The sequence below is a fragment of the Corvus brachyrhynchos genome, unplaced genomic scaffold (assembly GCF_000691975.1).
Source record: "Corvus brachyrhynchos isolate BGI_N302 unplaced genomic scaffold, ASM69197v1 scaffold31, whole genome shotgun sequence".
In the NCBI taxonomy this organism is placed as follows: Eukaryota; Metazoa; Chordata; class Aves; order Passeriformes; family Corvidae; genus Corvus; species Corvus brachyrhynchos.
This window is the reverse complement of record NW_008236196.1, coordinates 1351393-1362013: the sequence shown is the minus strand read 5'-3', so window position 1 is coordinate 1362013 and position 10621 is coordinate 1351393. Positions and strand designations below refer to the sequence as shown.

The 10621-nt window shown below is 37.4% G+C and overlaps 1 protein-coding gene across 2 annotated transcripts in view; it reads right to left on the bottom strand.

Annotated features, from left to right (window-relative positions):
- The window catches only part of SMYD3 (SET and MYND domain containing 3), a 371713-nt gene that overhangs the window by 344954 nt on the left and 16138 nt on the right, over nt 1-10621 (bottom strand). For both annotated transcript variants that reach the window (XM_017740180.1, XM_017740187.1), the window contains exons 3-5: nt 10593-10621; nt 3471-3574; nt 2322-2379 (exon numbers count right to left, since the gene is read on the bottom strand). In XM_017740180.1, coding sequence (XP_017595669.1) covers nt 2322-2379; nt 3471-3545 — 133 coding nt within the window. In that variant the 5' untranslated portion in view covers nt 3546-3574; nt 10593-10621. The remainder of the gene's footprint in view (nt 1-2321; nt 2380-3470; nt 3575-10592) is intronic.

The window sequence follows — 10621 nt, the reverse complement described above, 5'->3', positions numbered from 1 at the left end:
ATATATTATATATATATTTAAGTGTATAAAACTTTATATGCTTCTATTCAGTTCATATATCTCCCACACTAAAAATAAACCAACAGTATAAAGTAATGTTGAAAAGTAATTGTGTAAAGCAAACTAGGACAGCATAGTGACATTAACAATTTTGAAATAAAATATTTTGAAATTCCAAGCGGGGAAAAAAAACACCAAAACCTAAAAAAGATGAAAGGAGTATCAATTAGAATTCTGTCACATTTCTGATTAGTGTTGAAACATTATCTTCTATTACAAAGAAGCTTCTTGAGAATGTTTTTGCTTCAGATTACAGCCTGAATTCTGTTCATGTGATTCCCTTCAAAGAAATCTTTTCTCCTATATATTTAGGCCTCTAATAAAAATGCATTTCTGACTTTTGTATAGACTCCACTAAGTACAGAAAAAACCAAAAACTTCATCAACACCATTCATAAAATTGTGCAGGAAATGGGGAAATTGTTATGAAATAACAGGAATTTTTGAAGCATACAGAGGCAGCAAAAAGCATCACAGCTACTACAAGTTCTCACACCAACCCAAAACACTTTTGGATTATTTTAACCCCAAAATCATAGAGACCATCTATTCACTCTATAACAAGGAAGCCAGGAAAACAACACAAGTAAAAACCTTTACATAAGGTTATGCATAGACCATTTGTACTGTAGTCTGTTAAGCATCAGCTTCAGTTAATGTGCTAATGTCCTAAACACTTGGTGCTGTGGAGTTAAGAAGATTCCACAGGAATTGTTATTAAAACTCAGAGTAAATACAGATGAAACACTAAATGTGGATCTGTCATTTGCCTTCTCCTAAGCTACCTGGCTATGGACCAGTTGTTTCTGTATCATGAGAGGATGGCGATCCCATCTGTATCACAGGCCATATCACCATTTCCTTCAGAATGAGAATTTTAGCAGAAGCTTCTGGCCACTCTACAGATTTTTGTACCGTTTATCCATATGCTCAGCACCAAGCTTCTCTCCAGACAAATTATCACACTATTCCCCTTGTATTCAGTCAAGTCTAGGAAAGCTGAGATCATCTCCTGAAGGGTACTGAGGAGCCCCAGTTTGTACGGAATGATCAGTTACAAAAAATCTTTGCCTGCACTAGAGACAACTGCTGTACAAGTGATCAGTATTTAATTTGTAAAGGGAGACTCTTCCCTCCAGTTCCTCCTGGGCCACTCTGCAATCAGCCATTGGTACAATAAATATTTTTTTTCCTTGCATCCCAGCAGTGTAATGAAGCAAAACAGTCCATAGTCTTCATCATTTTAGCTTAATTTGAAGCATCTGTTCTCCATAAATGTTTGTTACACGATTTGAGAATATCCATTGCAGAAAATCACTACATTTTAAATAATTGAAATTTTTTCCTTCTAGCTACTTTAATCTGCTGCCTTATTAAGGTCTTTGCCCTTGCAGTTTGGGAGAAGGCAGCAGAATGTCAGGGTGTTCAGAAGTAAAATTAATACTATGTATTGCATTTTTTATGTTTATGTGGGTTCCATTTCTAACTAACTACACCAATAGATCAAGTTGGTTTTTAGCCAAAACTCTCAATAATACTAAAAAACATTAAGGTAATCAAAATATTCACATTACTCTCCAGAAAATCCCTCTAAACAAGATGCAAAAATGAACCAAGGATGTATTTCTTCCTTTCTAAGTCTTCAAGATGCCACAAAACATGGAAAAAATATTTTCTATTTCAATATTTGCTCTACTGAGAGATTGTAATGAGCATCTTTTTCTACCCAAGCAGTTGAAACTTGTGAAGCCCCAAAAGTAATAACTGCACAATTTCACCTTTTTTCTCTATTGAAAAGTCATGTAGAAGAAAAATATAAACATAACCTTTTTAAATTTAACTTTTGTTCCTATTTCTGGAAGTTATTTTGAAGCTTTATGCAATAGCACATAAGTACTAAAAAAGTAAAACCTCAGCATAAAAATATATGTATTTTTGTATATGTATGTAAAAATACTGACACTGTACGTAGTATGGCAGACACTGGGTAAATTAAAAAGTGAGCAGGCAAGATGTGCATTGTACAACGAGAAAATAAAAATATTAAAGCAAAACGTCAGGTGAAAGTTTTGCTTCAAGACAACAGACATGTTTTTCCTTTTATCTTTGAAATAACTGTTCTTTCCCACAGAGGCTTTTGTCTTTGATTCTGTTACTCTACAGAGCAAACCTTCAGAAGGCAAGCTGCAAGAAAATGAGATGGCCCTTTCGTAAAGCAGACCTTGGAAGTATTTCCTGAAATCTGGCTGGCAATTACTTACTCGACTGAAGATCAGAAAAAGAGTAGAGTCTCTCAGAAGGGCATACTGATTGTCTGAGCTGTAGAGAAAAACAGATAATTGACACTTACATAGCATGCTTTGTCTTGAAAACACTCTACAAGATTGATTATTCCATGTGACAAACCCATAAGACAATTAGGTAAGGCCAACAGCACCAACATAAGTCCAGGACTTTCCATAAACTATCCTAAAAACCTAAATTTTTTTGTTGCTGTAACACTTTCTACTAATTTTAATTTTTTTAACACTTGGGAAGCTTACCTTTAGTAACTTTGGCCTTTCAGAGTATAATTGAAATCAGTTTATGAGGGTTTGTAGTTTCAGAGTTCATGTGACTATAATTAATGCACATTATTACTAGGTACATATTTGCCCTTTAAAAACTATCATGCACAAACTCTTCCCAACAATGTATAAAATAAATGTGAAATCATATTTTATCACCTCAGTCCACAACAAATGTCCACACTTTTATCCAACACAGACAGCATCACAGCAGGTTCAGCAAAAAAATGAGCAAATCCCTTTTGATTTACAATCCCACACATCCATAAGCTGCTTAAACTAACAGAAAATTTAGTCCATATAAAGTAATCCAACCATGGGAATATCAAACACCCGGGACTTCCAAGAGAGTTTAGAAAAATATTTTAAAAAGTAATTGAGATTAAGAGAACCCAACATGGACAGCATGGCATTATGCCCTCTAAAGAAAAGTCTAGCTACCAGTGCTTCTGTCCTTACCACTCATTCAAACTACACTGAATGAGGCTTCCATTAAGTGAATAGAAAAGCACCAATAACTTCAGGAGTATTAAAGGGAAAGCAGTGTCTCCCTGCATTTTCCTTCCAGGCAGGAATAAGCTCAGAATGCTACCACATAGACATAAGAAAAGAAAGTCAATAAACGTGTCCCTTGAGCTTAATTATGTCCATTTTGGTATCTCTTGATCCTTTCAGCACTTCTGCAAATTAATCAGTTAACTTGTAATGTAATTTGCAGTCCAATTTTTTTCAGCATTGTCAGTCACTTCAGCCTTGTAGCTCATAATTACATTAAAAATGTAGAGTGAGAAAGCATTTCTCAGAATCTGCTGCACCGAATCAATTTAAAAGAATGTCACTTACTAGTTTAAAAACAATCCTGCCAGCAAGTCTGACAGAGTCTGGAGGAAAATTGGGCTCAATGCTCTTAAGACACATTCCTGCTTGTGGTCCAGCCAAGCTTCTTTCTATCAGGATTTTTTTAAAAGGAAGAAAAAGAAAATAAAGAGCATTTTATTTTACATAACCTGTATCCTATTTTTTTATGTACATACACACATATTTTATACATATAGTTATCTATAGCTATATATGCACACAAATATGCTCAAAGCAATGTGCACTGGTTCTCATTTGTTGTGGCATGAAGCAGCAACAGTATGCAGCTGCTTACTTCACGAGATTGGAGAGGACCAGAAAGGATGCTAACTAACATACACAAAACCCTAGGCATGTGTTCACTCAGCAGTCAAGACTGCAGAGGCCTTCAGAGTCCATTCATTTCACTAAATGCAGCTGCTCTAATGCAATGGTCAAGTTTTCAGTGCTGCAAAAACTGTCCCCAAACATCCCTGAGCTGATGAGGGGTCAATGCCCACAGCTGGGAGGACTGGTGGTGATATTTTTCACAGTTCAGACCAGGAGTGGTCGCTGAAACCAAAACTGAAGACAGAACCAACAATATTTTAGTTGCATATATTACCCAAACCTGCCATTTTTCTTTCATGGGCCACTTTGATTAGAATAGCAGGGAGAGACTGCCGAGGAGAGTCAGGATGACAAGATAAAGGAAAGCTGCTATACATTGAATTATGTCTCTTTTTTTCCTCTACCATTCATTGCTGCCCCAAGATTAGTGCAGGAGAGGCGCAAGAATGAGTCTTCAGCTAAAGAAACATGTTGGAAGAAACAATTTCTGATCACTTTTTTTCTTGTCTTCTGTTCTACAAGCACAAAATTCTGTTTATAATATAAAAAAAACTCTAAGTCCATCTCATTAACGTACTACATATTTACACATTTTATTTGCATATTCGCAGTTTATGTTTGAAGCCACACAGCTGTTTCAAATAGTTTTAAAAGCAAATTAAAAGAAAAGGGCACAACAAAAATTTGCTACAATGACAAGTACTCAGAACCAAGGGCTTCTGAAGGGTGACATTTTGTCACAAATATGCAGTAAGGGAAAAAAACATGAACTCAGAAAAACAGCTCCTGTGAGGTGAGTGCCACAGAGAAAATGATTGTCTATTGTTAAGTACATGTTCAGCAATTAAAAAAAAACAGAAAATGGCAGAGCAATGTGTAAGGGCACATCAGACCTGGAGATGCTGACATGCAAGTTAGAAAGATTCCAAAGGCAATCACACGATTTATTCTTAAGCTGAATTTAAGTGAAGGAATTGTTTCAGGTAACTAGGTTTCAGCGCCAGTAGCATTTATTCTATTTAATTTAGGATTTTTTTTCCCCTGTGGCATGCACATAATAAATAAACTGAACTTTTTATTTCTTTCAGATACACGAGAGATTTGTGATTTCATTTCTTTTACCCATAACTCTGTAAGGGGAAAAAATGACACCAAGAAGGCATTAATCCAAATATAGTTACTGTCACATGCTGTCTGACAAATAAAAGTTAAGTATTTAGTGCTGAATAGAATTATCCTTGTCTAGAACAAACAAGGTCATGCTTGTAAATGTCCAGACATCATTCTGTGTAATATAGTTCTATTGGCATTTTTATCCAACTTAAACTAAAAATGTTCCTAGGAGTAAGCCTTTATCTGTCAAATTTTTTCCTCTACATAAATGTTGCACAGAATTTTAAGCATGTTAGAGGTGATATCAAAATGATTAATAACTTACCCAACCAATAAAGCCCTAATGAGATGAAATATGCTGTACCACATAGCATCATATGCCATGTTTCTTTGAGAGCATTCCCACGTGATAAGAATAGTTCAAACACGTGGCTTCCATGAAACAGCACTTTGGCCAAAACCGATGCCAAAAAGGAATCACTCTGATTCCTCTGCAGAAGGAGCTGGAATGGGGACTGCCAGTCACTTATTCCCAACTGGTTAGGGAGAGAGAGGAAAGCTCCAAATGCATTAAATAAAATTAAATTCAACAATATTTTTTCTTACTACCAATACAGCATGGATACAAATTACAGGATAATGTGAGAACAAAGATTAGTGACCCTGGAGAGATCTAATTTTAAAGTCAGTCTCTAACAATACTTATTGGTTGGGTTTATGTTAGTCCCACATTTCTTTGTGGGAGGTTTTTCTTAATTCTGTGTATCCTGGCTTTCAGTCAACGTTTTATATCCTATATCCAGCACAAGTATAAACACTGCAGTGCAGAGACATGGCCACCCGGTATGACCCTTGTCCTCCATGCCAAGGAAGGTCCTCCAATTTTGCAACTATTTCTTTTTCCCCTGTTAGAAATTAACACTGATAGAAGGAGGCAAAAAAGGCAAGTGAACAGTGCCGGGCAATACAAAACCCTCCTCCTCCAGGCTTCACTACACTTAGAAACTTGGAAAGAATATCCTTCCGTTTATCTCCTCCCAAAGCATGGTATCTCATTCAATCTCAGTGTATCCCAAGTGCAAACCCTCAGGCTTTACCCAAGTGAAAATGGTCAGCACCCATATGGCTTCAGAGATGGCGCAGCACAGAGCCCTTTACTGGTGGCAGGTTGAGAGTCTGCCGGCTGCACCAGCACCACACCAGCTCCAATGACTCCCCGGAGAGCCCAGGCCCAGGATCACCTCCTGCTGGCTCAGGTCACGGGCAAAGACCCCTCACAAATGCCTGCAATATCTTGCATATTTGCAGCTGAGTGATTTTGCCAGTGCACATCCATTCTTTCACAGATGTATGCTATTGCTGTCTCCCCACAGAGCCTGAATCTACAAAAGATCCTAAACCAGTGCTGATGAAACAAAGGTTTCCCTTGTCTTCAATGCAAGATCAAAAAAAAATGAATGCTTCCTACAGATGAATGTGCTAATAAAAAGCTGTTAAAGACCAGAGCTGATTAACAAAAAAAAAAAAAAAAAATCAAAGCAGGTATTTTTCCATTGGAAGGTTTTGATCTGTTAAAAGCAAATAATCTGTAATTTCCGAAAGATTGTTTGAATTTTTACTGAATGTCTTTTTTTTAATTATGACATTTTATTACATTATTTCAATAATGTTTGATAATGCCACTCTTGAAATTACTCTTCCATTTTTCAGGGATTCTCATATATATCATTGTTCCCCAATCTGTGGGATGCACCATAATCAATAAACATCACAAAAGTGATTATGAGGAGCAGCAGACATGATAACTACCTTTGGAGAGACACCCAACCAACATAACATTGCTGGAAGGCAGGTAACCCATGAAATTAGGCATCAACAAGTGGGAAAGGGGCTACAACAGGGCTTCAACAGGGGAATGCCAAATAGGGTCAAAAACCAACGAGGTCTGACTGAAAGGAAAAAAAATTACAAGCAAAAAGCCTATATGGACTCGATCCTGAAATTAGAATTCAGTTGAAAAACATCACTCCAAAGGATCTCTTGTCATAAGTTCCAGTTCCACATTTCTAATATTTTTTAAAGTAAAGTGGTAAAAGCGCAAACAGCTTGCTTCAACTGGCCTGAAAAAGAAAAATAATGGGAATTTTTGAAATTTGGAACAACTCACTCATAATCTTCAATATAGACATTATGGAGATTTGTAAAAACTGGATATTCTGACTTGTATATAGGATTTTTTCAGGACTACTGCCTCTACACACACATTTTCCCTTAAAGGACAACTATTCTCACTTCAATTCCCAAAAAGAGAGACATTTCCAAAGACTGTTTCTTCTCTTTAATGTTAGCCTGAAGATAGCTTTTTGTACCACTTGACATTTTAAAACAAATGAAGATGTTAACAAGATATTTGCAGCTTTAAAAATAGCTCTTTTTGGTGCACTCTGAAATAGAAATCCCCTGCTGCATTTACTTTGAAGTTTCTTTCACAAAATCCACCTTTATTCTAAACCCAGTACACCTACTGAGATTAATTTTTTTTAAGTTAGATTTTATATTAATTCTGATTTCATTTAATGTATTTATTACAAAACTCCAGAAAAGTAACAGGTTTTAAGCCTAAGTGTTTTGAGTTGCAGGATCATACATCTAAAAATAATCAAATCATTCTGCAGCTAAGTGTAAACTGCAAATTCAACTGCATAATTTGGATTTCAAAGTTATCTGAATTTATAAAACCAAAATAGTCCTGCTTTGCCAATATTCACTTTTTTAAATGTGCAAACTGCTGTTTCAACAATACTCTGCTGTTTATTTGTTGACCAATTAGTTCAATTAGAAGTGCACATATTAACAAATTGCACTTAAGCTACAGAGGCTAAGTAGGGCACAAAGCATTTGGTTTAGCTTTCCTAACACCTGCTATAAAACCAGAGCAGCACAACAGTTTAGCTGGCTTATTAGAATAAATAGGAATCAGAGGACAGTCCTCAAGAGGAAAGACATCTGGCTGGTCTCAGTTTTACCTGGATCATCCGTTTCTAGTCATCAACCCCAATGAATTCACTGCATTGACTACAAAATAATTTTTTTTTCTGTTATTCTCTATCGCTACCTAATATCACAGGATATTACAGACATTAATTCAATATTAATTTATTTATATTAACAGTTCAAGAAATTATGTAACTGCAAATACACAGCATGTTAAGTGCAGATTACTTTTAGCAGCAGTAGCCTGTGTCACTGAAATTCACACTACAACTACAGATGGCTTCAAGCATGTGAACCCCAGAGCTGGAAGCACAAAGCAAAGATACTCAAGATGGCTTCAGGCTATCCCTTACGAGTCCTTGAAGAATGTTCACACAATTGTGCTTCTCAAAGAGGAAGCTCCAGTTTCTACCTCCATTGTCTCTACATCTAATTTGGAACAAGTTATTGCATTACACCTTGCAGATTTGATCATGCAGGTCAGTGCCAGCACAGTCTCATTTCTCATTAAAGATCTGCCAACAGAAGCTTTACCAATGACTCTTCTAGAAGAGATTTGTTTCAAACTTACCTTGCAAATACTCTGGTCTTTTATAGCCTTTACAGCCATGTTTTCCTTATGATCTCCCATAATAAATCTACCTGTGGCATTATTATTGATGCTACAGTAAGCACCTAATGCACGTTGCACACATTTGCCATTTGATGAATCAAAATGACATATCTTCCTCTTTTCCCTCTCCATGTGTTTTAATCCCCAAAAGGAGGGATTTGTGGCATCTTGAGAACACTACAGATTATTCTAAAGCAGAATTATTTACAGAAGCACATGATATGTGACAAGCTCAGCCCTGAGGAGAAACACTTGGGGGTGTTGGTTGACAAGAAGCTCAACATGACCCAGCAACATGCACTCACAGCCCAGAAAGCCAATTGTATCCTGAGCTGCATCCAAAGCAGTGTGGCCAGCAGGGCGAGGAAGGGGATTTTGCCCCTGTGCTCTGCTCTGGTGAAACCCCACCTGGAGCACTACGTCCAGCACTGGGTCCCCCAACATAAGACCATGGGGCCTGTTGGGGCGAGTCCAGAGGGGGACACAAAGATGACCAGAGAGCTGCAGCACCTCTCCTATGGAGACAGGCTGAGAGACCTTGCAGCAGCCTTCCAGTACCTAAGGGGGGGCCTACAAAAGAGCTGGTGAGGGACTGTTTACAAGGGCATGTAGTGATAGGACAAGGGATAATGGCTTCAAACTGAGAGTATACTTGGCTTAGACATTAGGAAGAGCTTCTTTACTGTGAGGGTAGTGAGGCACTAGAATAGGTTGTCCAGAGAAGCTGTGGATGCCCCATCCCTGGAAGTGTTCAGTGCCAGGTCGAATGGCATGCTTTGAGCAATGCTTTGAGCAGTCTGATCTAGTGGAAGGTGTCTGCCCATAGAACAAGATGATTTCTAAGGTCCCTTCCAACCCAAACCATTCTATGATGCTCTCATTCCATGATCATTGGAATGTCAAAGACTTAACTTAAAAAGTTAAATTCATTTCCATTTTATAGACTATCACTACTAGTGTATTTTTTCTAGTTTATTTTCTTCATTTTTCTCTATGTAGGAAAAGAAAAAAAAATTTTAAAACGCCCCCACCCCAAAAAAACAACCACTACCAACCCTCACCCTCCCACCAAAAAAAGAAATCATAATGCAAAACTATGAGGAACCATTTCAAACTTCAAGTGTTCTATAAGGCAATCTTCAAGGTTCAAACCACAGGTGCTAAGGTTCAAACCTCAGGTGCCTGCTTCTCTGCTCTGTTCAGCCCAGTCATTTATGCTTTGCATATTTGTTATACCTTACAAAGTCCTGCCAATTGCTGCACACATGCCGAAGTGACAAAACAAGTCAAATATAAAAGTTAAGATTTTAGGCCTGAACACCTTTGAGAACTATTTTGTAGGATAGAATCACAGGATAAGTCACGTTGAATGGATCTATGGAGATCTCTAGCTGCAAAGCAGGGTCAGCTCTGGGGTCAGACCCAGCTCAGAGATTTATCCAGTTGGGTCTCCAAACCCTCAAACACACAGATCACACAAACACCGTGTCCAGCCTGTTCCACCTCTTGGCTGTCAAGAGCTTTTCCTTGTATCCCACATGAGCCTCTGGTCTTTCAACCTAAGCCTGTTGTCCCTTGTCCTCCTGCCATGCACCACTTTTCTTCTTGAAAAACTCCTCAGAGATGCAGTTTTCCTTAAGGCCTCCTCTTCTCAACACACTCTTGACCCTTATTTCCTCTTAAAAAACTGCAATATAGAATTTACCATTATAAAAAGTACGCTTGAAATACAAATTCTTTTACTGCAAAATTGGCTTTGAGCTTTCAGTCTACAGACAATGAAGCTTAAGAATTATTCCTCCCCCTCTCACCAAGCACAGTCAAACACCACACATTTCAACTTCATTTTGTCTTTTGTACTAGTCAGAATCTTATATTTGTAGTTATAAAAACACTCAAATAAAACAAGGCAGCATGTTTACCCATCCTGTCCAAAAACTACAAATGAACTGCAGTATGGAGATATGACAACACGCAAAATGCATGGAGATCCTGTAAAAAAAGTATTCAAATACCTATTTTCTTAAACCCTTTATAGCTGTTATTTTTTATCTTACCTGACAAGATCTACCACAGTATTTAGCAA